General features: G+C 45.4%; 1 protein-coding gene across 8 annotated transcripts in view; it reads left to right on the top strand.

The window, feature by feature from the left end:
- Positions 1 to 27,816, top strand: part of ASH1L (ASH1 like histone lysine methyltransferase) — a 39,500-nt gene that overhangs the window by 3,963 nt on the left and 7,721 nt on the right. For 4 of the 8 annotated variants that reach the window (XR_014937487.1, XM_015884570.3, XM_015884571.3 and 1 more), the window contains exons 2-17: positions 673 to 1,192; positions 4,381 to 9,118; positions 14,023 to 14,124; positions 15,864 to 16,602; positions 17,616 to 17,834; positions 19,541 to 19,635; positions 22,041 to 22,114; positions 23,120 to 23,165; positions 23,425 to 23,533; positions 23,626 to 23,832; positions 24,698 to 24,844; positions 25,470 to 25,578; positions 25,742 to 25,903; positions 26,073 to 26,167; positions 26,386 to 26,543; positions 27,370 to 27,528. Coding sequence is in view for 6 of the 8 variants with exons in the window: in XM_015884570.3 (XP_015740056.2) it covers positions 773 to 1,192; positions 4,381 to 9,118; positions 14,023 to 14,124; positions 15,864 to 16,602; positions 17,616 to 17,834; positions 19,541 to 19,635; positions 22,041 to 22,114; positions 23,120 to 23,165; positions 23,425 to 23,533; positions 23,626 to 23,832; positions 24,698 to 24,844; positions 25,470 to 25,578; positions 25,742 to 25,903; positions 26,073 to 26,167; positions 26,386 to 26,543; positions 27,370 to 27,528 (7,579 nt within the window). In the remaining 2 variants the exon portion in view is untranslated. Of the gene's footprint in view, positions 1 to 672; positions 1,193 to 2,925; positions 3,099 to 4,380; positions 9,119 to 14,022; positions 14,125 to 15,668; positions 15,758 to 15,863; positions 16,603 to 17,615; positions 17,835 to 19,540; positions 19,636 to 22,040; positions 22,115 to 23,119; positions 23,166 to 23,424; positions 23,534 to 23,625; positions 23,833 to 24,697; positions 24,845 to 25,469; positions 25,579 to 25,741; positions 25,904 to 26,072; positions 26,168 to 26,385; positions 26,544 to 27,369; positions 27,529 to 27,816 lie in introns of those variants that run through there. The other 4 variants (XM_085524560.1, XM_015884576.3, XM_015884574.3 and 1 more) reach the window with 4 other exon arrangements.

Raw genomic sequence — 27,816 nt, 5'->3', positions numbered from 1 at the left:
TTGTGGATCCCTCTTCCATTGACACGAGGTTGCCCCATGGCCTCTGCCTGGCACTGATTTGCTTTGAGTCCCCTGTGTCACCCCATGGGTCCACAGAATGATTTTAATCTGGTTGCAAGCTGGAGGTTTCACCTACTTCCCTGCAGCCTCCTGAGCAATAACAGCGTTGCTGATTGTTTGGGGATGTTCTTATTGAGAGAGAATAGCTGGAGGTGCAGCCCTTGTATTAGGTTGTTCCCATCATCTTCTGCTTTACTTCTTGGGGAAGCTAAGATGAGAAAGTTCCCTTTGCTATCCCATGGTGGATTAAATGGTGGTTCCCTTTGCTATCCCATGGTGGATTAAATGGTGGTTCCCTTTGCTATCCCATGGTGGATTAAATGGTGGTTCCCTTTGCTATCCCATGGTGGGTAGGTTAAATATACACGCATCAGTGTCCCAGTGATGGACAGAAGTGTGGACTGCTCTCTTCCCACATTCCTGGAGGTTCAAATGAAGGTGCTTATTTATTTTCCACGTTCTCCCTTGTTCCCAGTCACTGTAAAGTCCTCAGCTCCAAGCAGGCATTGCAGCCCATCTCAAAGCTTCCTGACATAGCATTGTTTTTCTACTGCTCAATTCACTTCTGCTCTCAAACTGGAGTTTACCTCTATCTTCCTTTTCCTTTTGCAGAGTAAAAGATGCCGGCTGCCAGTAATAGAACTGATCTTCTGTGGAACATATCGCCGTAAATCTTCCCTACAGTTACCCGAAGGCTTGGACTCCGCCTGTGATGGACCCTCGGAATACTGCTATGTTAGGCTTGGGCTCTGATTCTGAAGGGTTTTCTGGGAAAAGCCCCTCTCTGGTAAACATTGGCACGTTGGTGGGAAAGGGAGACGTAGAGCTGGAAAGCTGCACCAAGGAAGAGGAAGAGGGTGAGAAGAATCGGGAGGGGAACGGTGTGGAGAATGGGAAGAAGGAGGCTCTGGTTGATGCACAGCAACAGTTTTCAGTGAAAGAAACAAACTTTTCAGAGGGCAACTTGAAATTGAAGATTGGTCTCCAAGCAAAGAGAACGAAAAAGCCTCCTAAGAACCTTGAGAATTATGTGTGCCGGCCTGCAATAAAAACCAGCATCAAGCAACCACGAAGGCCACCAAAGAGTGGGAAGATGACAGATGAGAAGAATGAGCACTGTCCTTCAAAACAGGTGAGTGGTTTGTTTATGGGATGCTCGTTGTCTGGTCAATAATGTAGAGCATAGGGCAGATCCAGTCCATCTCTGCAATCCAAATTCTCCTTGCTTATAACAGTTTCAGGTCCCACACTAACAGTCCTGCAGTTCAGATGCTCTGCTGAACCATCACCGTGCTGATGTGTTGTAGAAGTTGTTGAACTCCATTCCCTTATGGTTGAAGCGATGGTTTACAGCATCCTGCTGATTTCCAGCATGAGATAAAATGTGTTTTTCTAGAAACAAATGGTAAACGGGCTTTAAAACCACCACGTGTTTTGAATATTACACCAGAGGGATCTTTTTTTTCGCACTGTGATGAAATAAAACAAGTTGTAGCGCTGGAAATTACGCTTCGGCAAATGAAATTGATCCCTTAATCTTTCCTTTCTGTAGAGAGGAGGTGAGGAGAAGCAATTCTGTGACCCATTCGGAGCAAGCTGTGACAGTCTTTGTAGCTGTGAAACTGAACTGTCCATGCTTTGGAGGGAGGAATTGAGTGGGAATTCAGCACATGCAATGTGCTCAGTTAGCTGCCAAGGCACAAAGAGAAGTAGTAGAAATCCTTCTCTTGGAAGGAAAAAGGAGGGTGCTTTGCACTCCCATCTCTGGATGGGATCTCAAGCTTAGTGCTGAAAGGGCTCCTAAAACTCAGGCAGCATCTTCAGCTGTGCCAACAGATGGTTCCTCTCCATTCATTACGATGAGTGGTGGGTGAGTTTGTTTGGTTTGTCTTCCAGAAATGTGAAGGTAACAAAGCTTAACAGCCTTCTAAAGAGGAAAAGAAGGGGAAAAAAAAAAAGCAGGAATAAATGGCAGTGTGTCTGTTTTTCCATTCCATATTTACAGATAAATACAAACTTAGCTTCTGTTGGTTTTAGATGAGATGGTTTTAGATGGTTCGCTGATGTGAAGGCATAGAGAGGCACTGCAGAGTTGCATTGCTGAAGTTTTAGATAATAGGAGGGTAAGAAGCGATAGTAACATAGCTACAGTCTGCTGCAACTCTAAAATAGGGTGTGCAGGCTGGGACATGCCTTTCTGCTTCATCTTATTTCTTTGTTAAACTGCTGAGTGCAGCACTCTGTCCTTCTGTATCTTGCCTTTGGTTAGGCAGGGAAGGGTGCTGATGAGATCACAGCCACCGAGTGAAAAACTCCAGGCAAAAAGGTAACGAAACTAAGTAAATGCTTTGGTTCATTTTCTTTGGAGTAGCTCAAGAGTGTTCTCTGCAGGATGTGGGACATCAGTTCTTGTCTTAGATTGATCACACAAAAGATGAGCTTCACATAAAGCAGATTCCAGCACCAGGGACAGAATGAAAGACCAGATAGCATTTGGAGAGCTGCATGTGAACAGGGCCAAACTGAAGCTTTCAAGTGCTGTACTCATCGAAAGCACTCTGTAATATATTTCGGACTTCAGGTTACACCTTCCCCTGTCATGCAATGATTGTTTGCACAACAGAAGTCATGTCAGGAAAGCCCTGCACCCTTTTGTCCCCATGCTTTAGGGTATTGGGCTGCTCCCCGCCCCCAGCTGTGGGTTTGGTGAGTATGAGGGTGGGTGAATGGGAGGGGGATAAGGGGGGAAGTTCCTGAAATGTGACGCTCCAGCAGAATTTACATAAGATTGCAGCTGCCACAGAAAAAGCTGGGCTAAGTGCCAAACTATTCTCTGTAGACCACAGTCTCTTTTTTCCACCACAGCTAAAAAATCAGTAGCCCATAGGACTGGTGGGTTTTGTTCTGCTGCTGCGTTTGGAGGCATCCAGCCTCTACCGATGCTCCTGCCCACCCTTCCCCAGGAGGAGAACTTTGAGCAGAGATCCATCACTGTTCTTGGGAAACCTTGTTTGTTTTCTGAAAACACACTCAGGCTGGTAGGTGGTGGTGGGTAACATCAGTGACATTTTGCTTCTGGTGCATCAAGGATTTTAAGTGTGAGCCCAGCAGAGATCGAGGCAGCACTCAGGGCTCATTTCAGGCAGGTGGAGTGACCTGCTTTGAGTAGTTTTTGGGTAACTTACTTTAAAATACATAGACCTCGTATGTGCAAGCACTGTGACTGGTGCTGGTACAGTTGTACTGATGCTGTTAAGCTGAAAGAGTTGCTTATTTCCTCAGTGCATGAACAGTGTGTTCAGATTTCTTGTTTTTCATTCTTGCTATTCCCAAAGTTCCTGGCTGTGCACTACTTAAGTTTAATTTTCATTGTCACTTTTAGAGCAATCTTATTCTTTCTGTGTGATACGCCTTAGTGATAAGAATACCTCCCATTAACAGAAGCTTTTAATAATACAGAACTACAAGAAGGAACTCTGTGATTAAGGGTGATCAAAAGGATTACTTTCATACTATTCATTGAAGATCTCTGGGACTCACAGTCTCCCCGTACCTACAGCATGTCTGAGATCCCTGGTTGCAGTGGTTGGAATTCAGGTTTGGAACCATGTTGTGGGTCATGCTGACTCAGTAACTTCCATTGAGTGCCAGCTGTACCTCTGGCTCTGGCCCTGCAGAAAAGTGGCAGATCAGCACGTCTGTGCACTGCAGAAGCTCTGACAGCTCAGGCAACACATGTTACCCAAGTAACTATTGCCCATCTCTAGGAAATAATGTCAGACTGAATCCAGCTTGCAGTCTTCTGTTGGACTGGTGCTGGTATAACTTGCTGAGTAAATGCTTCATTCACGAGCAGCACCAAAGTTTGCTGTTTGTCAGATGATTTCAAAGGAGCCCAGGCTGTGTCTTCCTTCAGCATAATTAGATATTCGCCAACTGTAGTTAGAGTTTTCTAAACTGTAATCTATCCAGTGCTGACTGTAATTAAGTACAGTAAGTACCAAACAATTGTCTTACTTGCTTTTATTGGAGAGGGATGGATGAGAATGGCACTGATGCCTTTCCCTTTCTATTTAATGCTTGAGATGGTGTGCCCCATAACGTCTATAAACTGTGTGTACATGTAATTATAAGGAATGGGAATCTTCCATTCTTAGGCCCAGATTGGAGTGAATATGCCCATGCATTTCAAAGATGTGCTCTGTGTGAAAAGAATGTCCCTTGAAAGAAGAATTATTGACGGGTTCCTAATGGAATTTGTTGAGGTAGTGGGTCTTCGTGTTCTATTCCTAAAGAATTTCTCTTTTTATTAACTTGTAGGACCCTTCAAAGTCGTACAAGAAAGCTGGAGAAGTTACAACAGTTGAATTACATGTGGAAGAAGGTATACAAGTAGAAACAAATCCCTTACCTAAGAAAGTTTCCCCATTGCACACTGAAATGACAGATTATATAAAGTCATCTCCTCCGACTCTTATCAGTAGCCATAATTCTGACTTAAAGGATAGAACACAGATTAATGGAGCAACAACTGTAACAGAGAAATTGGCTCAACTTATTGCAACTTGTCCTCCTTCAAAGTCTTCCAAAACAAAGCAGAAGAAGCCTGGAAGTGGAACTGCGTCTGGTTTGGTTAAAGACTCTGGGAAGAAGCTGCCAGGAACCATTCCTACAAGCGGGATAGTTAATAAAGATTTGGTAAAGAAGTTGCCAGGATCTGGTATTGCTGTCGGATTGGTTAGTAAGGACTCAGGGAAGAAGCCATTAGGGATTGGTAGCGCAGCCATATTGGTTAGCAAAGACTCTGGGAAGAAGCCACAAGGGGTCGGCCCGTTAATAGGATTGGTTAACAAGGACTCTGGAAAGAGGCTGGCAGGGATCAGCACTCCACCTGGGTTAGTTAGCAAGGACTCCGGAAAGAAACAGCCGATGACCAGCTCTGCAGTTGGATTAATTAACAAAGATGTTGGGAGGAAGTTTCCAGGTATCAGCACTCCAACCGGATTGACTAATAAGGAGTCCGCAAAGAAGCCAGCGGGGATCAGCGCTCCAGCTGGACTGATTAACAAGGATGCTGGGAAGAAGTTGCTGGGAATAAGTAGTCCTGCAGGATTGGTTAGCAAGGATACTGGGAGGAAAATGCCAGGGACTGGCAATGCCACGGCTCTGACTAACAAAGACTCCGGCAGGAAGACACCAGGGATTGGCAGCCCAGTGGGACCGGTTAACAAGGACTCTGGGAGGAAGATAGTAGGCATTAGCAGCCCGGTGGGATTGGTTAGCAAGGACTCTGGAAAGAAGCCAACAGGAATCAGCACTCCGGTGGGTTTGGTTAACAAGGACTCTGGAACTCTGAAAGCAGACTCCCTTATGCCTGCCTCAGAGCCCTTTAAGCTTCCTTGCAATTCAAACCTCGAAAGCCACGATGCTACGGATTTACTGAAAGAAAATACTAGCAGCAAAACATTTGAGAAGCACATTGTGAGGCAGAGCAAAGAAAGTATCTTGGATAAATTTTCAATTCGGAAAGAAATTGCTGACGTAGGCAAAGAAATGTTTAATGAAGGAATCTGTGTCCCACAGGATGGTTACTCAGCCAGTGAGAAAGGGGTTTATGAAACATCTAAGCATGAAAAACAACCTCCAGTCTATTGCACTTCACCAGACTTCAGGACAGGAGGTGCTTCGGATGTATCCACAGCCAAGTCCCCATTTAGTGCAGTAGGAGAGGGAAATCTCCCATCGCCTTCACCCACAGTGTCTGTTACCACCTTAAACAGGAGCCTCTCAGCAGCATCTTCGCAGTTAGCATCCAACACGCTGCATCTGAGCTCCACGGCTGATCTCCTAGAAGGTATTTCAGATCAGATTGGCAAAACTCAGTTTTCTCCTGACAGTACGCTTCTAAATATAAACAGAACGTTGAACCATGCTCTGAGCACCGATTTTAAAGGTGCTGATAAAGACCTGAGTGAATCAAAAGCTACTTATGTAGAACCTTCAAGAACCAGCCCTTCTCTAGGGAAAAAACCCATTTTGGCAGCTGAAACGAGCATTCATGCTACTGTCACCCCTTCAGTAGTGAGTTTTACAAGCTTGTTTAGTAGCAAGCAGTTCCTAAAGATCGGTGCAATAGCTGCATCAGACAAATCCTGCCAAGGAGCAAAAAATCTGAGCACTAGTCAGCAATCCAAACCTTTAAAGAAAAGGAAAGGAAGGAAGCCACGATGGACTAAAGTGGTGTCGAGAAGCACATGCCGGCCTCCGAAGGGTCTGGAACTAGAAAGGTCAGAGCTTTTTAAAAACATTTCATACAGTGCACTATCCAACAGTAATTTGGAGCAGGCCAAATTCTTAAAAAACATAGGGTCGTCTTCGTTCGTGGAGCACGAATTTGTTAAGCATCAGCTGCCAAAACTGAACGAGGGTAGTGGACAGTCTCTTGCACTGCTAACCGAGTCTGATAAGCAGACTCCAAAGTTCTACAGTGCACACAAACAACCTTCAAGTTTGTGTATGTCGGATGATTTCTTACCTGACATGTATAAACCTAAAAGAGGAAGACCTAAATCCAAGGAGATGCCCGAGCTTGAAGGTCCCCCCAAAAGAACTCTAAAGATCCCAGCGTCAAAAGTCTTTTCGGTGCAGTCAAAAGAAGAGCAAGAACCTCCCATTTTGCAGCCCGAGGTGGAAATTCCTTCCCTAAAGCAGAGTTTATCGGGACAAGCTTTTCCTAAAAAGAGGGGGAGGCCTAAAAGGCAGATGAGGTCATCGATCAAAATGAAGCCACCGATTCTTTCTGTAGCACCTTTTGTTGGAACAGAAAGCTCAAACAAGATAGAATCTGAAAGCGATCAGCATCGGAGCGGGGAGTTTTTTGAGAGAAAGGACCAGCTCCGAGGACCAGAAGATGTCCAAAAACCTAATATTTGTAGCATGAGTGATTTGGAAGGAGACTCAGACAGAAAAGTTGCCAAGAGAAACAACGGGCAGTTAATGAAAACTATTATTCGGAAAATAAATAAAATGAAAACTTTGAAGAGAAAGAAACTTTTGAATCAGATTCTCTCGAGTACGGTGGAACCAAATAAAGGGAAAGTGCAATCTAAGCTCCACAACACGGTGTCGACACTTGCCGCCACTTTCGGTTCAAAATTAGGCCAGCAAATTAACGTCAGCAAGAAAGGAACGATTTACATAGGAAAAAGGAGGGGAAGGAAACCCAAAGCTGTCCTGAACGGTATTTTAACTAGTAATTCTGCCAGTCTGACAGTTCTTGAGAAATCTTCCCAGCAAACTCCCGGCACATCATTTGGCCAAGTACTTCCCCACTTGCTGCCTTCAGCAGCTAATAGTTCCGAGATTCTCCCATCCCCTGTTTGCTCCCAGTCCTCTGCAGTCAGTGGGGGGCAGAGCCCCGTCAGCAGCGACGCGGGATTCATCGAGCCCAGCTCGGTGCCGTACTTGCACATCCACTCCAGGCAAGGAAGCGTTGTTCAGACACTCGCAATGAAGAAAGCTGCTAAGGGAAGGAGGAGATTATCTCCACCCACGTTGTTGCCAAACTCTCCTTCTCACTTGAGTGAGCTGACATCGCTGAAAGAAGCCACTCCTTCCCCCGTGAGCGAATCTCACAGCGATGAGACCATACCCAGCGACAGCGGGATAGGAACAGATAACAACAGCACTTCAGATCGAGCCGAGAAGTTTTGTGGGCAGAAGAAGAAGAGGCATTCGTTTGATCACGTTTCCCTTATCGCACCCGAAGCTTCCACGGTTTTAAGTAATCTCAAAGAAAAGCATAAACACAAATGCAAGCGCCGGAGTCACGATTACCTCAGTTATGACAAAATGAAGAGGCAGAAGCGGAAAAGGAAAAAGAAGTATCCTCAGCTTCGAGGTAGGCAGGACCCGGATTTCCTGGCTGAATTGGAAGAGTTAATCAGTCGATTAAGCGAGATTAGAATAACCCACAGAAGTCACCATTTTATCCCCCGAGATCTCCTGCCTACCATTTTCCGGATAAATTTCAATAGTTTCTATACTCACCCTACTTTTCCTTTAGATCCGTTGCACTACATTAGGAAACCTGATTTAAAGAAGAAGAGAGGCAGGCCTCCGAAAATGAGGGAGGCTATGGCAGAAATGCCTTTCATGCATAGCCTCAGCTTTCCTCTCTCCAGCACCGGGTTCTATCCCTCCTATGGCATGCCTTACTCTCCTTCCCCCCTCACAGCTGCTCCCATAGGCTTAGGTTATTACGGAAGGTACCCTCCGACTCTTTATCCCCCACCACCTTCTCCTTCTTTCACCACCCCGCTGCCACCACCCTCCTACATGCATACAGGCCATTTGCTTCTCAATCCCACCAAATACCACAAGAAAAAGCATAAACTTTTACGGCAGGAGGCTTTCCTCACGACAAGTAGGACTCCGCTCTTGTCCATGAGCACGTACCCCAGCGTTCCACCCGAGATGGCTTATGGCTGGATGCTGGAACACAAGCACAGGCATCGCCACAAACACAGAGAGCATCGTACATCCGAGCAGCAGCAGGTTTCCATGGACACCATCACGGCTAATAGCTCTTCAAGAACAGTCCTGGAGTCCTTGAAGCGCTACAGATTTGGGAAAGAGGCTGTCGGTGAGAGGTACAAACATAAGGAGAAACACAGATGTCACATGTCTTGTCCCCACCTGTCGCCTTCAAAGGGATTGCTAAGCAGAGATGAACAGTGGGTCCGGAGGGAGCCTTCGGAGTCTAATTCCTTAGCACTGGGGTTGCAGACTCCGTTACAGATAGACTGCTCAGACAGCTCCCCAGGTCTGTCCCTGGGGGGATTTACTCCCAGCTCTGAGCCGGCCAGCAGTGATGAACACACAAATCTTTTCACAAGTGCAATAGGCAGCTGCAGAGTCACAAACTCTACCAGCACCAATGGACGTAAAAAACTAACTGACAGCCCCGGACTCTTCAGTGCACAGGACAGCTCGCTAAATCGACCGCTCCGAAAGGAACCATTGCCTTCTATTGAAAAGGCACTGCAGCCACTGTCAGGTAAGGGAGCTCTCATTGTATCACCACATGAGTCTTACGGTAAGCTCTAAAGCAGCTTGCATTGGGAAGGCAGGCAGCGATAGATTTGGCTTTGTGGAAGTTTTTTCTGTGTTGGATTTTAGGACTACCATTGTTTTGATGGAGGATTTCTGTTGTGTCAGTGCACTGTTCTGCTCAGCTTCTGGCACAGATTAATGGGAAGTCTCCTGTGTACAGGGCTGCCTAAGTACCTTTTCCCACCAGATTTGCATTGCTTAGTTGTAGAAGCATACAAAGTTTTCTAGGGATGTTTTCTCATTCAAAAGTCTTTCCTTTTTCCTTACGATTTCTGATCATTTTTGATACTGTAGAAACCATCTTTCTGCTTGTTTTGAAGTTTGATGGATTGATTTTAGGCTAGCTATGGGTACTACTACTGTGAGCAACTTTTCCGTTAAAGAAGATGTTCCGTATTTCTTTCATGACTCGATTTTAGGTGTTCTGATAATTTTTCCTGTAGTTTGGCTTTGATCCTTGAGGCCTTTTGCAGTACCTCCAAACAGCTGCAAAATGATCCTGGGAATGCCCAAGACCAAACATTGTAATGACTGTTTTATTCGTAGCTAGGAAGCTCATCTTACATACATCCCTAGATGCAACTGAGACTGAGCACAGGAAATGGCAGTGGCACCAGCAGAGGATTTGCTGTTCAAGGACCTCCATTCTGCTGTGCTAAGAAATGCTGAGCGTTTCTCCTCCTTTACTCTGATTCTTGCCTATGTTCTCCCTTGTAAATGTAAATCCTCTGCCCCAAACCGCTTGTGACTAATAGCTCACAGCATGAACTTGGGGAGCAGCTCACTGTCAGTAAGGGATGTTACCTCCTCATGTTCCTTGCATTCATCTTCATCCTTTGCTTGTAAGACTTCCATTCTGATGCCTCCTACTGCCTCGCCTACATTCGTATTACCCTCCAATATGAGGAAAGTAAGGTACATCTGCATACAGTGCTGATAAGAGAAAGACAGAACTGTAGTATTTTTACATCTCTGCCGCTAAAACGACGTCGGGGGAGGTGTCAGAAGAAAGCAGGATGGCTGTAACATCTGCTGAGAGGGAGAGAAGAACTCAAAGAGCTCAGTCACCAAAGGGTTACACGCAGCTCGGAGGAGAATCGTTGTGGTAGCTCGTGTAGTTCTGGGAATTTCCTGAGGAATTCCATTACAGTGAATGATCTGACTTGGGTTTTTATGAGGAACAGCCTAATTAGAGATGTTTTAGGCTGAAACCTGCTAGCAAAGCCTGTGAATCACTCTCCCTCTTAGGGTGTGTTTATTTGGTTCATCAGATGCAGCGTATCACTTTCAGTAAGTGTATTTCTCGTGATTGGAACCAGCTGTTTGTGTTGTGAGACCAGCTTCCAGCTCAGCATTCAGCTCATTCACAAGGAGCTCCTGATGCCCGCATCGTCTCCATGCTGTACATAGGAGAGCTTAGACTGCATCTAGAAGAAAAAGCTTCTATTTTTTTTCCCCTTTAGATCAATGGCAAGTTGCATAGCTGGCTTTGTTTGTAATCTGTGCTGCTGAATTGTGATTCTGTGGCCATTACTGCGAAAGACTTGGGTCCTATTTTTGTGTACTGTGGAAAATAGAGCAGATGAAGGGAAAATGTGGTGCATCGAGATTGAGTTTTTTTTTGTTTATTGAACTGGATGCAGCTGAGGTGCGTGATGGAGGGAACACAGAGCAAGAGCTGTTAACGAAAGCAGTGGGAGAGCAGCAGCAGGCAATTTAATGCCCTTTGTGATCCACAATGGGGGGATATTTATCGTAATTTATCTCAGAAATACCCTGTGTGGAAAACACCCTCCATTTCCACAGTGTTCTGAACACAAACCCTGCACGGCTGCCTTCCTTGGCAGGTACTTTGTGTCGTCTTAGCTGATGTCTGACACTGTCGGGTTGGATCAGGACTGTAATTGCGATGCTGTGTTTTGGCACACGGGACTGGGTGGATGAATGGTGGTGTCTAACAGGAGATGCAGCTCAGAGAGGTGTTTCAAGGTGTGTAACTTCACACAGTCCATAGGGGCAAACAGGAGGGTCATGAGGCTGCTTTAAGTGGGGCTTCAGCAGAGCAGCCACTTGTGGGCAGTGCTGTATGGGGCTTCTGGGAGCCACCACAGCATCACAACACGAATTGCTTTGAACAGTTGGGAGCTTATTTTAAGGCGGTTTTATGGTGCTTGGAGTGAAGGGGAGCCTAAAGAAGCCGTTTGGTGGAGACCTATCTGTTTGAAACCCTATTGACTGAGAGGTTTGAGGCATGACAAAAGATATGTGCGCCTAAAGCTCAGAGGTTGTGAGCCTCCGTGTTCAAAATGCTACCTATTTTAGCTGCAGATTTGCCCATTTCAGGTCACGAAGCAGCGCTGTACGCTGTGCCCGACCCGAGGGCTGAGCAGCGGCGGACGGCAGCGCGGGGCAGGGCCGTGGGCAACGGCGCCGCCTGGCGGCAAGGCCTGGGCCTAGCACCGCCGGGGCCTGCACCTCCACCTGGGCCTAGCGCCTGCCTTACCACGGGCCTAGCGCTGCAGCCTGGGCCTAGTGCCTACCTGACCCCAGGCCTAGTGTCACAGCCTGGGCCTAACGCCTGCCTGACCCCAGGCCTAGCATTGCAGCCTGGGCCTAGTGCCTACCTGACCCCAGGCCTACCACCTGCCTGACCCCAGGCCTAGTGCTGCAGCCTGGGCCTAGCACCTACATGACCTCAGGCCTAGTGCCTACCTGACCCCAGGCCTAGTGCTGCAGCCCAGGCCTAGCACTGCCTGACCCTGGGCCTAGTGCATACCTGACCCCAGGCCTAGTGCTGGAGCCCAGGCCTAGCACTGCCTGACCCTGGGCCTAGCGTTGCAGCCTGGGCCTAGTGCCTACCTGACCCCAGGCCTAGCGCTGCAGCCTGGGCCTAGTGCCTACCTGACCCCAGGCCTAGTGCCTACCTGACCCTAGGCCTAGTGCTGCAGCCCAGGCCTAGCACTGCCTGACCCCAGACCTGGTGTCACAGCCTGGGCCTAATTCCTGCCTGACCCCGGGCCTAGTGCTGCAGCCTGAGCCTAGTGGCTACCTGACCCCAGGCCTAGTGCTGCAGCCCAGGCCTGGTGTCACAGCCTGGGCCTAGTGCCTACCTGACCTCAGGCCTAGTGTCACAGCCTGGGCCTAGCACTTGCCTGACCCCAAGCCTAGTGCTGCAGCCCAAGCCTAACACTGCCTGAGCCCATGCCTATGTGGCAGTATAACAGGGCTTAGTGTTGCCTGACCTTGGGCCTGTTGTCTGCCTAACTGCAGACCTAGTGCTGCCTGACCCCAGGCCTAGCACAACACCCTGGGCCTAATGCTGAACTCCATCAGGGCTCAGCCTCTGTCACCCCAGGCCCTGGCTGGCTGTGCAGCTGAGTCCCCGCAGGGGCTGAAGGGCTCCTGCCTGCTGAGGGGGGTGAGCAGTTACATCTCTGAGAGGGAGGAATCCTCTGTGTGTGGTCATCTGTAAGAAACCCCAGTGACAAGCTGCTCTGTAATGAAGCAGCTCTTTAAATTCCTTTCACTTGTCTTTTTTTTTTCCAGTTGAAACTTATTATAACCTCTTTGTTCTTAAAGCAGTAAGCCTTTTATTTCCCTTTTCCCCCTTTTTTTTTTTCCTGAGGTCTCAGGGCATTTATTTTAATCTACACATTATGAAATCAATATCTCTTGTAGTTCCTCACTAGAAAAATTGATCCAGGGATAAGAAGACAATTGTTCTTTCTAATATTAAGCAACTGCATGTGGTCTCCCTGCAGAGTTCCATTGCAACTTCCTTCTTAGCTTCATGTTGTCAGAGCAGCCCCTATAGAAACGCACTCAGAGCCCACCAGCTTTATGCCATGAAGGGACGTGGGGAACTCTCCACATAGAGACATTGAACTTGCAGCTCAGGATAATGTCCAGTGAAAAATTAAATCTGGTGCTTCTGCTTTGTCAGAAAGTTAGAATATTTGGGCAGTGGTGTTGTTTACTTTGTCTCTCAGTCAAACATTTCTTAGGTGTTACACCACAGGGTAATGATAATCGTGAAAGTTCTGGGATTCTCAGTACAAGAAAGGCATAGTTAGACTGTAGGGAGTGCAGTGACAAGCCACAGAGGTGACTAAGGACTTGGGAATTCCATCATACAAACAGAGATGGGACTGCTCAGCCTGTGGAAGAGAAAGCTCAGGGGAGATCTTATCAGTGTTGCATAGACCTGATGGCAGGGAGTAAAGGAAAGGGAACCGAATCCAGCGCTGCCTGGTGAGAGGAAAAGGGGCAGTGGGCATTAAGTCAAACACAGGAAGTTCTGGCCATCTAGAAGGGAAAAAATGTTCAATCGTTAGGGGATTGAACTCTGGTTTGAATTGCCTAGGAAGGTTTTGGAGTCCCTGTGAACACGTTGGAAATTTGACATGGTGGCTGTCTGGGATCCTCTGAAGTGCTTTCCAACCTCAGCTGTTCCATGAAGATGAAATGGGAGAGGAGTTCATTTGAAAGCAGGGATGTGTCGGGGTGTTTTGTTTGTGTTGGTGTTGGTTTTTTCTTACTTTAAAGCTACTCCCCAGATACTAAGGTTCTCTTCCTCATGCATTGCTTTACTGTCCCATGTGTGCCATTGCCACTGTGAGAAATTCTGTTGTGATGGTGGGGATCCTTCTGCAACTACTGACATTGTCACAAGGAATTGTTCTTAATGCTAAAATATATACATATATATATATATATATATATATATATATATATATATATATATACAGTTAGTTTGAATATTGAGCATCTGCATTGTGTTTTACTGGCACTGCCAGACTGAAGTGATTTTTTTTTGTGTGCTTTTGTCTTCCCTGATCTGCTTTTCAGGCGCTCTGCCAACACAGGACAAACCTTCCCAGAGGCAGTCAGAGAGCACAAATTGCAGCCCTTCCAGAAAGAGATCAACATCTGAGAGCACATCTTCTACAGGCAAGTAATATTTGCTCATCTCGTTTTGGAGATCACTGCAATGCTAAAGCCTCTAGCACTACAGGCAAAGACAACGTTGCTATGAGAACTTGACAGCAGCAGGATTTTTGTGGAGATGCTGACTTTTTCCACTTGTAACTTGGATTAAAATGCTTCAAATTGGGTTGTAGAACAGGGGAAATGGAGCTGGCATGTAGAGAAGCAGCAGCAGAGTAGATGTGGTGGAATGGAGTTGGGTTCCTCACCGTGTTAAATTAGTCTTCATGTAGCTTGGGTCTTTAATTGCTAGCAGTTCTTGTGGCACTGCAGTTAATCAATGAATTGGGTGAATCAATCCCTCTGTGGGGCCCAGAAGATGAGGCAAGAAAGGCATTTATAGAACGCCAGCTGGAAAAAAAAACCTTCTGTGAGGGTTCCAACATTCTTAGACAGTAAAAGTTGATTGCAACTTTGTAGTAAACATCCCTAGGATATGTACTAACAGAACTACTTTGTTACAATTTCCATATGTAAAGAATGTGGCAAAACTGCTATTTCCTCCTCCCTTTAAACAAACATTTACCACCCTTCAGCGTATGCTGAGGAAATCCACCCAGAGTGAAGTATCTGTGTCTTGTTAACTTTCAGTTGCTTGTTGGAAAGGGCCAACTGCAAGCAGTTTAAGCCTGTACATAGGCAGGTGTCAAAAGTTCAGGCATTTCTTGGGTGGGAGAGCAAAGAACAAAGCTGAGTTGTGAGTTTGTCAGCTTCAAAGACATTGAACTGATGCTGCTGCTGGAAGAGTGCAGTCCTTGTCACATCTCCTGCAGATCTGGAGTGCATTTGGCATAGAGAGCTGCTTCCTTGCCATCCAGTAGTATACAAGCAATGCTGCAGCTGTTGGGGATCAGAGTTCAGATGTCTTGATCCTTTGGAATCATTTTCCCAACAGAAGCACTGGTTGATGGGCAGCCCCTGGGCCGTGTGTCCAAATGTGCCGTGTTGTTCAGTTATCACGGGCAGTGCAGCTGCTCCCTGAGCTCCCAGTGCTGAGCAGATGGTGTTTCTGTGGGGAACCTTCAGCTCTGCCCCAGCGTGTGTTTAAAGACCAGAGGAAAACAGGGAAGCTTGTCTTCACTCCTCCATCTAAAACTGAAAGCTGAAAGTCCTTCCAGTGTGTTGAGTCGCTCAGGCTGTTAGGTTTCCAAGTGTTTATGTTTGCAGCAGAGACTGCACGAACATGCTGCTGTTTCTTTTTTGAGCCCTGTAGGAAGAAAGTTGTTCATAGAAGGGCTTTAGGAGCGGATATGCTGATTCTTCCTCCTTCAAGTTGTTTGCACTCTCAGAATAATATTTTCATTTGCACTTGCAAATTCATTACTTTGGAAAACTGATGAGGAATGCGTCTCTCCATAACAGACTTGGACTAGAAAATACTGTACATTGTCTGTGCTGCATCTTTGACTGCTAATGCACGATGTCCTTCTTGCCAAAAGATAGAAACCCTTTTACAAAACTATTCTGTTGTCTTCTCTTTAAGAGTAACCCTAGTACGTGCTTTTCAGTCCACAGCCCACGACCCACTAGTTGAAGTAGATCTAAAAGTGAGATCTCATTTGACTTCCTGTGTGAACTTGCCTTTCTCTTTGTCCAGGTATTTTGGCTTACCTGTACCCGACCCCACCTTTCTTGCTATCAATTCAGTCATCACGGTGTTGGATTTTACTTCAAACTTTGATTGTTTCTCTGATGTGTTTCAGTGATAGGAGTACCGACACGGGGGACAAGGCTGACGGCTGCTGATGATCCTGTGGACAGCTTATTGCAGCGCATGGCACAGCACGAAGGCCAGGCTGCTTTGGACAAAAGCATAGAAGCAGTCATTGCAAATGTATCCGTTCCACCATCATCTAGTCCTGCTCGAAACCACAACAGGGAGAGAAGTCTGGGGAAACAGGACAACCTCGTCGCTCCAGCCATCCCAAGCAGCTCCTGCAGCGACAGCATCTCGCTTCTGTCAGACAGATTACCAAACAGCTATTCCCCACATCATCTCAAGAGAAGTGTGGTCGAAGCCATGCAGCGACAAGCTAGAAAAATGTGCAATTATAACAAGATCTTGGCAACAAAAAAAAATCTTGACCACGTCAATAAAATTCTGAAAGCCAAAAAGCTGCAAAGGCAGTCACGGACAGGGAATAACTTTGTGAAGCGCAGGCCAGGTAGGCCCAGGAAATACCCAATGCAGGCTGTTGTGTCCATGCAGGCCTTCCAGGCAGCTCGGCTGGTCAGTCAGGAGTTAGATAAGAGGGAAGAAAGCAGCAGTCCTTTACACCTTGGACCTGATACCATCACTGATGTGATTGAAGCTGTGGTGCAAAGCGTAAACTTGAATCCAGATCACCAAAAAGGATGGAAGAGGAAGAGGTGGCTTTCAGAGGAACAGGCCAGGAAAAGACAAAAGCCTCTACCAGAAGATGAACAGGAGAGCAGTAAGAGGTAATTCCCTTAGAACTGTGTGCCTTCATTTTCACCACTGTTGATGTTTAAAGTGTTTTAACCCATCAAAGAATCCTGCTCTCCAAGCTCTGCTCGTTACATTTGTTTTCACTGAGGAGTTCACTGTTGGTTTTCAGAACGCATGGGGTCTTTCTAAGCTACTACTTATCCCCCTAAATGGGATAAAATCACAGGTAATGTAAAGCTTGTTTTTGTGTCTTGAGTGAAACATCATCATCTTGGTGAAGAATGCACTGAGTGGGTTTGGAGCAGGAAAACTGATGAGGTGCTTTAGCCAAGATAGTTCTTAATAGTTCTTACGTCATGCGCTGAATGAGGAACTGTGAGAGCTGCAACGCCGTGGGAATCTTAAGTGTGTGACTTTTATGCTTGAGAAACAGTTACAAGCAGCACTGAATGTCAGGTGAGATCAATTGATACGCAGCAAAAGAGGAAAAGCAAAACAGTGAGTAGGAGGTACGGTATGCACCTGTCTGAAGGGTGCAGTCGCTGGTTGAGAAACACCAGAAATCCCTCAAAACAAAGAGATCAAACTGCTCCAAATTCCTCCGTGAGGTTTGTGAATAGTACTAAAAAAAATAACAACCCATTTTTGTTTCAGAACCAAATGCTGAAGCATAATGTTGCTGGAGCTGCACGCTCCAAGAATGCATTGCTTGACTCTCCTGGAAGTTAAATGAATGTTGGCCACCTGCTATTTTTAGAGTACAAAAGCAAATAGTACAAACCACCTTCTAAATTACTTCAGTGAGGCTCCAAGGGCTAAACGTTAGGAGGAATGATATCATTGTATAAAGATCCTGTGTTTCTTATGGTTATGTTTAACCACTGCTTGCTCGTGGTTATTGAATTGCGTTGTTAAATAGCAGAGACATCCAGTAATTCCGTAACCTAGAGGGTTTTGTGCTGCTGTCCATAATGAAATATGGTAAGGAAATGTTTGTGGTAAGAAATATAAATCTAGTAAGATCACCTTTCCTTTTTTCTTCCAGTTTTTCTGAGGCACCACCTGAACCACCCAGTCCTCAGGATGCCCTTGGGAAACCACCTGAGCCTGAGAACCCCCAACAGCAGCAGCAGCAGCAGCAGCAGCAGCAGCAGCAGCAGCAGCCTTTGCCTTCTCTTCCCCAGCGTGAGAAGAAAGCCCCCCGACCCCCAAAGAAGAAGTACCAGAAGGCTGGGCTCTACTCTGACGTGTACAAAACAGCAGAGTAAGTAAGAGCAGTGCAATGTTACTGTCTGATGTTCTGGTGGAAACAGTTTCCTCTCAAATAAAGCCAGAAAGAGCTGGTTAATAAACAGCTGAAGCAAAAACCATCAACTTCATTAAAGCATGTGAAAAATACCATGCGTGCTAATTAGCAGAATCTGACTCGGTGAAGATTTAAAACATAACCTTCATCAGAAAGCAGCCTCCAGCAGTGTCTGAAGGTGTCTCTGAGGATCGACCTTGAAGGATGTAAGACGTTCATTTGACAGTAACGATCATGGCAGTAAAAGTGCTGGCAGAGCCTGAGCGTTCAGGCACTGAGTGCAGTGTCTGCATACAAGGGCCTATTTGCTTTCTATTTTTATGGACTGAAAGATGATAGCTTTTTTTAGGAAAGAATTCCAGATGCATGGCCTGCTCATGGCCCTGGCAGGTGTGCTTGTTTCTTTTGCTTTCTCTGAGCTTTCAGGAGCAGTATCTCACCTGTGTGCAATGGGAGGTGGACTTGTCCCATCTCTGAGAAGCAGCCCATTTCTGTTTGTAGTTAGACCTTCCTGCAGCTGTTTGAAGCATTGTATTGAAAGTCAAGAATTCTCTTATGGTCTGACACATTAAAAGGTAGAAATCATTTGCCTTTTATTCAAGCACAGTGACTGCAGCTCGAACTTCGTAATTGCAGATGAGAGTGAAATAAGATTAGAATGAAAGGAGTGATTTCAGAAGTCAGCCTCAGCTTTACCTCTATCTCCAAATGTCCTTTTCTGACCATGTCTGCAGGTACACATGAACATCCACGTGAATTATCCAGAGTCCTCAGCTCCCACTGCAGGAATTGCACCTTTTGCTGAGGAGAAGCTCCACGTGTGGTTGCACAGAGCTGCAGGTTTAGGAACAAAGATGGTGTTCTGCAGTCATTATCTGTTTACCCAGCAGTGGCTTTGCTAGAGGAGTACAAAGTCCACTTTGCCGAAGAAATGAAATAATAAATCAACAAATATTGTATATTTTTAGGGAATTAGCTGGCAACTTAATTTTCTGGTGATTTTCTTTACATGGTGTCAACATATATAGGTGTGAAAGGGGCTCTTTAGGTTGGCATTTAGTCACTCCCTTCCTACTGCACGTTTTTCCTTCTCTATTTGCCTCTGGTTTCAGGGTTTGCTTACCTCTTGGAAACAGAGGTTCATTCTTTGCCTCTTCACAATGCTTTTCCATTTCCTCTTGATAAGAACTTGTTTTCCAGGTCTTGTAAGCAGTGACCACAAAGTCACTTTCCTTGCAAGCCTCTGTGATTCAGAGCAGCACAACTTGGAAGGGGCAGAGTTGTGGGTTCTCTTTTTATCCTCTCCAGATGAACAAGTTTTTTTCCTGGTGGGTGAAGGAGCCAAAGCAAATGGAGTGAATGTTTACTGTCAGTAAATGGGGTCCTAATTTCTTAACCTCTCTTAATCTGTAGATACAATCCCTTTGTACCTTACCAAACAAAGATGATCATTTTGGGATGCATTTTGCCTAAATATTCCCATTTCTTTTTCATAATAAACTTTCCCATCACCGTGTGTCTGCCCATGTGGGCAAAACCTCTTTGGCAGACAACCTGGAAATGACTTCTTTTGGCCATTCCTTTTATCATTCTGCTGCCTGATGTTTCAGATATTTGCCTGCTTGAAACAGATGATCCATTTTTTGTGTGTTTTTTACCCACAGTCCGAAGAGTCGCCTCATCCAGCTGAAGAAAGAGAAGCTGGAATACACTCCTGGAGAGCACGAGCATGGATTGTTTCCAGCCCCTATTCATGTCGGTGGGTACTTCACATGTTTTAATTGTTAGGAAACAAACATCGCTCTCAGGTGACACTGAGGTACTCTGCGTGGACTTTTTGTCTCTCTCCCTTTTATTTTATCACATGGTTAAGGTAATAATATCATTCAGGTATTAACAGAGGTCACACTCATCCTTCTGTGTTTTTCAGCAGACAAGAGTTTGATTCCAGAGGTTTCTTTTGTGCTGTTTTTGCTTTGTTCTTATGTTTTATTTTCCAAGGTCAGCCTGGCTTTAAGTGTGCTTTAAGTGCTGTAGTGCTTCAGCCTGAAAGTGCTATGACAGTCTCCTTCTCAAACTAATATTGCAGTAGAACAGCCAGAGGTGATTATAGTAGAATCATGGAACGGGCTGGGTTGAATAGAGCCACAAAGATCATCTGGTTTCAACCCCCTGCTGTGTGCAGGGTCACCAACCAGCAGCCCAGGCTGCCCAGAGCCACATCCAGCCTGGCCTTGAATGGCTGCAGGGATGGGGCATCCACAGCCTCCTTGGGCAACCTGTTCCAGTGCATCACCACCCTCTGCATGACAAACTTCCTCCTAAGATCCAACCCAAACCTCCCCTGTCTCAGTTTAAGCCCATTCCTCCTTGTCCTATCACTATCCACCCTCATAAACAGTCCAATTAGTCCAGTTTCTTAAATCTCAAATGCTAAGCAAGCAGTTATATACCCCCCCTTGCGCTTATGGCACTTAGTGATGGCTGTCTTTAAATAAGAATATGAGGAAGAATGAAAAAGATAAACATTAAATGAACAATGTCTGTATGAATCAGTAAAGCATAAACCTTTCAGAAATAGGTTCCAGAGCTGAAGGTGTTAATTGGGATTCTCAAGTACGTGACCTTTTTCAGTTCTTTCTTGAATTAGGTCGTATAACTGTATTGCAGGACTGAACCATCTGTCAGGATGCTCAGGTTTGGTTTGCAGCAATCCTGCTCTCTTTTCACAAGGCCGTGACCTCAAGTTTGTTTGTGCTAGCAGACACAAACAAGCTTCTGCCATAAAGATAAGCCTGCTTTAATTGCTCTGTGTTGGGTAGCTGGAGACTAGTGCGCTACAGAGCAGAGTTACAGGTTTAGGGCTGTGCTGGTGGCTGCTTGGGGAGGGCTGGAAGGACACAGCACACTCTGCAGGCACTTTGCCAGGGCATTTGAAAGAACCTTTTGTTTTGCCCGGTGAGGTCATAGAAGTGAAAGCAAATTCCCAGCAGATTTAGCTCTTTCCTGGAACCTGTTATGGATGAATAAAGCTTTGAAAATAAGTAATTTAGGAGTGCATTGTAGAGAAAACATCACCCTTTCTGCTTTCCAGTGGGGAGGGTATGCGTGTGAATTGACATGAAGCCACGGATTACTGAGGGAGGATTTAGAGAACCTGGGAAGATCAGAGGAGGATCTGTCACCTCGTCTCCAGTCACTCCTCTCACTGCTGCTCTGTGACAGCAATGCTCCAACCAAATGATAAGAGAACGTTTAAATCTTAGCTAGAAGTTACCCAGCACTTTGTGTCAAGCCTCAGGCCTTACATAAATGAAGCATTTAACGAGTCAGTTTCCTTCTTTTGCAAAGAGATTGGGGTGACAGTGAGTTGAAGAATAAATCAAGGTTTACAGTGACAGCAGTGACTCCTGTCTAAAGAGAGTTCCAATCACTGCTGAAAATACAGATCCTCTTGAAGTCGTTTCTGAAGCAGTCAGGAATGTCTTTGTCAAGTCTGAATTTGTTCACTTGGTGAAGGCTGTACGAACAGGCCTGGAAACTGTTTCCAAAACTGATTTGGTTTCCCTGAGCCACAGTATTGTGATTTACCACCTCGTGTGAATCATGCGTGCAGAATTCTTGTGTGTATATTTGGTCTCTGTGCTAAATCGTCTCGCTTGTGTACACAGAGACGTTGTGGGGAGGGTGTTTCCTTTGATGGGGATTTCTGCACACTGGTAACTGCTGTGCAGCACGGCACAGAGCTGCTGGGTTCTGCCTGTTGTTTTCAGTCCTGTAACTCACATTCAGTGTCTCCTTCTGGATGAGCACCTGCAGCACAGCTCTCAAGAGCTTAATTGTAACAGGTAGAGCTTAAGGACACCCTTAATGTTGTGTGATTGAGCAGGATGCAGCTCCTTCATACAGCCTGCCTGCTTTCTGTATTACTTCAGACCTTGCTTTGAAAACAGAGCAGAATGCAAAGGATCACAAGATGGTGGGCTCCTTCCTGTGCTTGTCACCGATACGTAAAACCTTCTCGGAAGAGTCTGCTGTTCTGCTGCCTTGCAGACACTGAGAGGCCCTATCAGAATGTTGGCCATGTGCCTGGGAGCAATCCTGGTGCCCCTGGGGGGATCCGTGCATATGAGTGTGTGCAACTTACAAACCTTTTTGTTTCAGGAAAGTATCTCAGACAAAAGAGAATCGACTTCCAGCTGCCTTACGACATCCTCTGGCAGTGGAAACACAATCAGGTACGAGATAAAAAGTTACTGCTTGCCAAGATTATGGTTGGAAAGAAAATAGCAAAATTCCTGCATGAAAGCCGTGTTTATATATTCCGTGTATTGCTGAATATTCTTCTTGCTGCCACTGGGTGACGAAGAAAGGATTTATTTACGTGTTTCATGTGAATAGTTTCCATTATTCCATCTCTTGCAAAACAGCAAACCCTATAGGTTTCTGCCAGAGAAGCCGCTAATTGAGCTACAGGCTTTTATTTTGGTAGCCTGCCTGCTTTCTGCACTGATCTTGTTTTAGACACGCCTCGGGAGAATTCAGATGTTCTGCCAACAGCACGGAGACATTTCGGGCCTTATTTTTCTTGGAGCTCTCCCAGCAGAGTGGAATTTATTTTTCACTTTGCAAGCCGAAATTTTTCATGCTGAGGAAAGAAGAGAAAGTGTTGAACGGTCTCATTCTTTTTTCAAGTGCTTTTAATACGGGCAAACCTAAAAATAGGATTATTTTATATATTTATATATATATTTTTTTCCCCCTGAGAAGTTTCCACCGAGTGATTTAACAGCACTGAGTGCTGGGAGGTGCATCTGTCCCCAGCCGTGCAGCAGAGCAGTGCTCTGAGATGTGGAACATCAGTGTGTCAGTGAGCAAAGCACATCCCCATGTGGCTGCTGCTTCTTCAATCCCCTTTAAAACACCACATTATGGTCTTAAAAGTCCCAAGAGCTGCTGACGTTTCAGCTGGGGACGCTTCCTGGCTCTATATTGAAACTGAGGTACATCTGCCCCTTTTATCTAATCAATAAGAAACAGATAATAAATGCAATCTGTTTCCTTGACATTTCCTGTAGCTACCTCAGGTATCGACAGCCACACAGAGCAGCCTTGTATGTCCAGAATGTGATACAGCAATGATTACAAACCTTTACATACAGACAGGCCATCACATCCTCAGTTCCATTGAATATCAAGTGTGGTTATACAATGTCTTATTTGTTTCTCTCTTTCTTTTCTAGCTGTATAAAAAGCCGGACGTTCCACTTTATAAAAAAATCCGCTCCAGTAAGTGAAATCTTATTGCTACTTAAATGTGCAACTGGAATTCTGTCACGTTTTCCATCCCACCTGAGGAGCTTCCTCCTGTTCTCACTCTGTGTAACTGTACTGAGAGCTCTGTAGGTGAATGGTTGTTGTGTTTCCCTGCGAGGAATCCCCGTCTCCTTGTTTCTTCCCTTCTTGTACTGAGAGCTCTATAAGTGAATGGTTGTTGTATTCCCCTATGAGGAATCCCCATCTCCTTGTTTCTTCCCTTCCCCTCCAGATGTCTACGTGGATGTCAAACCTCTTTCTGGCTACGAAGCCACTACCTGCAACTGCAAGAAACCAGATGATGAGAACGGGAAGGGCTGCATGGAGGATTGCCTTAACAGGTCAGGAGGGGGCTGACCCACTGTGCTGTGTATCAGTTCATGTAGATAACACACTGTTTGCCTTCCTTACGCTTCTTCATTTTGAATTTTAGGATGATCTTTGCTGAGTGTTCACCAAACACCTGCCCTTGTGGTGAGCAGTGTTGTAACCAACGGATCCAGAGGCATGAATGGGTGCAGTGCTTGGAGAGGTTCCGGGCTGAGGAGAAAGGATGGGGTATTCGCACCAAGGAGCCCCTGAAAGCAGGACAGTTCATCATCGAGTACCTGGGAGAAGTTGTTAGTGAGCAAGAATTCAGGTAGAAATATTTACTTGCTGCTTGTGTGGAAAGCTCAATGACTTCAGCATTCATTGTCACTGTTGGGAAATCCTTAGAAATGAATGGGAGAATACAGAAGAAGAAATGCTTTTCAGGTCACTGCCACCAGAAGGAAGGCTTAGAATTCAGCTTTTCTGCTCAACCATCTTTTTCATGGTCAGATAGAGAGGAGTGGTTATTCTGTGGAATGCAATGTCTGCCCCATCTGCTCTGTCAGTGCCAGCGCTGTGAATGAATGTGAATCTGATACGAGTGCTGTGCAGGATCTGAACTGTGCAGAACAGAATCACGGGGTCAGAACAGGACAGGAAGAGAAAGCAGATATTGCAGAGAGGTGTGAAAAGAAAAGAGCGAGTGGGAACATTAATAACTAATTAAAGAAAGAAATCACAGCCTTGTTAACAATGTAGCATAGCAGGATTTACCATGAGGAGACATCCTTGCTGCTCAGAGAGCTCCATCAGATGCAAACAGGATCTTGCCATGCAGATCTGTTGGCACAGCTGAATCTTTGCCCGCTCTTGCTCAGCTGTATTGCATGGACGCTGTGTCCCATTGCAGGCAGGGGAAGGGAGGATCTGATTGTTGTACATACACATATATATACACACACTAAGGAATGTATGCCTGCATTTTCTCTGTCAGTAGCATTGACAGATATTAGAATGATTCTCCTCCATCTCTGGGTGTGCCATTCTATAACATGCAGAAATCACAACTGCTTTTCCTTCAAAACCCTCCCTGAATTCTGGAATACACTGTCACTGTGTTACTCCCTGTTTGCTTTGCAGCAAAGAGGGGGGGGAGGGAGGATCACAAATAACTTTCCTATGTTGCTTCGTAGGAACCGGATGATTGAACAATACCATAACCACAGTGATCATTACTGCCTGAATTTAGACAGTGGAATGGTGATCGATAGTTACCGTATGGGCAACGAGGCTCGTTTTATCAACCACAGCTGTAATCCCAACTGTGAGATGCAGAAATGGTAAGAAAAATGTTGTTGTGTTTACTGGGAGACTGAGATGCTGGTGGCTAAGACAGAGATAAACAGGGAATCGAAGGGAATCTGGTGTAAAAAATAGGGGAATTTGGTTCAACAGTGTAAAAAATGTATATTGTCACGCTCACGTTGCAGATGGAAAGTAGCTGGGAAGCTTTTAGGTCTCAGTTAATTGTAGCAGTTGGAAGCAATAGTAATGGAGTTTAAAATATTAAAATCCAACACACACAATAAAGAGAGAGTTGGGGAGGCAGTAAATTTCAGGGCATGTTGTGAGATGAGATACAGCATTCAGTGAAAGCTGTATTGGTGGTGAGGGCCTGGACCCTGATAGCTGATAAGAGATGCTGCACAGCAGCTGATGCAGTTTGTAATGTCTCTGTTTGAAGCTCAGGTTCCTGCTCTCGTAGCACAGCTTTCCTTTGGATTTGGCTTTCCAAGTTTGCTGTCAAAGAGAGCAATGAGAATAAAGCAAACGAAGGACAAGGGTACTCCTGAGCATGGCACAAGCATTGTTTCCTGTCTCCAGCAGTTCTGTATGGACAAAGGCACATTTATTTTGGTTATTAGGAGTCTTTTATTATACATATGTGTTTTTTTTTTCCTGCAGGTCTGTTAATGGTGTTTACCGGATTGGATTGTATGCACTTAAAGACATGCCTGCTGGTACTGAGCTGACGTACGACTACAACTTCCACTCATTTAATGTTGAAAAGCAGGTGAGGAGCACAATGCAGAACCTTGAGAAAGCTCTCAGTGCCAGCAAAGCGAAGGCTGAGGAACAAAACCTTGTGCTGCATTCTTTATAATACTGAGAGAGGATCTGAAGTGCTTTGAGTTCCATTTAAAACAATTACTCTTTTTTTTTTCTTTATTCCAAAGCAACTCTGCAAGTGTGGGTTTGAGAAATGCAGAGGGATAATTGGGGGTAAAAGTCAGCGAGTGAATGGACTTCCAAACAAAAACAACCAACCCGTGAGCAGCCACAGGAGGACGGGGAGGTCGAAGGAGAAGAGGAAGTCTAAGCACAAACTGAAAAAGAGAGTAAGTAGTAAAGGCAGCATCTTGCATGGGTAAAAGATTACAAGAAATCAGTTTGTAGCGTTGTAATAAAGAAATAGTGTGTTTTCTGTCCAAAAGGAACTGCTTTTTTCCTGCTTTGTGCAGTTCTTGGCCCAGTTTTTCCTGTCTATCAGAGTGATCTGTTTTCCAGAGGGGCCACATGCCAGAGGAGCCCAGCGAAAGTGTGAACACACCAACCAGGCTGACACCACAGCTCCAAATGAAACCCATGTCTAACAGAGAAAGGTGAGCACAGGCTTCAGTGGTGGTTTTTGCTCAGGAACTGAGAGTTGTGCAAGTGTTGAACCGATATTTTCTATAGGACAGGGCAGTAGGAAGCCTTAAGCAACAAGTAGGGGTGGGATTCCTCACCGCAGACATGAGAACATTACCTCTGCATGTCTGTCTTTTTGGCCACGTAATAGTGTTGATTTTTGATCCTTGAATTATTTTTATATGTGTAGGAATTTTGTGTTAAAACACCACGTGTTTCTGGTACGAAACTGGGAAAAGATTCGACAAAAGCAAGAGGAAGTGAAGCAAGTCAGTGATAACATCCACACGGCGTCGTTATACAGTCGCTGGAATGGAATCTGTCGGGATGATGGCAACATCAAATCTGGTAAGGCCAGCACAGAGTCCTCACATTGCTGCTCTTTTCCTCTAAGAACCCAAAAAGAAGAGAGTTTTTACTGCTGCATAGAATTTGTTCCGCTCTGTAAAGTACATGAGGAGCTGAGAAGTGAGTGTGTGGAGTGGATTTAATGATGCACTGTGTTTGCTCCAGCAACATCAAATACTTTGATAACCATCTGGATGATGGCACTAGAAAGGGAAAAAAGAAACCTGGGATATCCTTAGGATGGAATGAACCCACAGGCTCATTTCCCAAAGCAATGTACTATGATCTGTGATAAACCTTCAGTTCTGGTAGGAAGGACTTCAGGCAAGACAGAAAAATAAGGATGCTGAGAACGGAAGGGTTCACTGTGCTCTTTCTGGAAGAGATCTGTATTAAATAGCATGCAAGGAAAAGAGGATCTGGGTGGGAGAAGAGAGTAAATGAGCCATCCCTTATTTAAAATATGCTGTAAATATTAGGAATGTGTGGTTTTGCTGAGCTTAAAGACAAATAGAACAGACACAACCAATTATTCACGTATCTTTTAGTCAGTTCTCATGCAGAAGATGATGTTTCTAGGCACTGTTTTATCATGGCACAATGACTGCAAGCAGCGTGAAAGGTCCAGCTCTATTTATCTTGTATTACTATTTCCTGGAAGAGTTTGTTTTAATACATAAAAGCTGATTGTGTCACCTTTCTTTATGCACTCCTGACCAGTTCTCCCTGTCCCAGGTCTGAGTAATGACTTGCTGTGTTGAAGAATAACACTGCACTTGGGTTTTTAGTGGAATTCTGTAGCTGTAATTCCTTTCTGCCCTTTCAGATGTTTTCATGACCCAGTTCTCAGCCCTTCAGACCGCCCGCTCGGTCCGGACGCGGCGTTTGGCTGCAGCTGAAGAGAACATTGAAGTGGCTCGTGCTGCCCGCCTGGCACAGATCTTCAAGGAGATTTGTGACAGCATCATAGCCTATAAAGGTGAAGGTAATGCTCCTGGAAGGTCTCCATAGAGACTTTTTCAGCCTCTGGAGCAATGGAATACAAATCATTAGAAAAAAAAATAAATATATATATATATATAAAAAGCTGATGTCAGGATTTTAAACAACCTTTCGCCTTTTATTCCCCCTTCCTCCTGTTATCAGTGTTATTCTCTGCCACCACAATCTGCAGATAATGCTTTTAAACAAGGTGGGGTTATTTTCAGTATTTCAACAAAATGGTGCCATTTAAACTGCAGTGGAGCCCATCCTGCATTTCTATAGGCACAGT

Source organism: Coturnix japonica, chromosome 27, assembly GCF_054131305.1.
Source record: "Coturnix japonica strain WE chromosome 27, WE-NBRP24, whole genome shotgun sequence".
NCBI classification, from domain to species: domain Eukaryota; kingdom Metazoa; phylum Chordata; class Aves; order Galliformes; family Phasianidae; genus Coturnix; species Coturnix japonica.
Note: the sequence above shows the minus strand (reverse complement) of the source record. Positions and strands in the feature narration are given on the sequence as shown.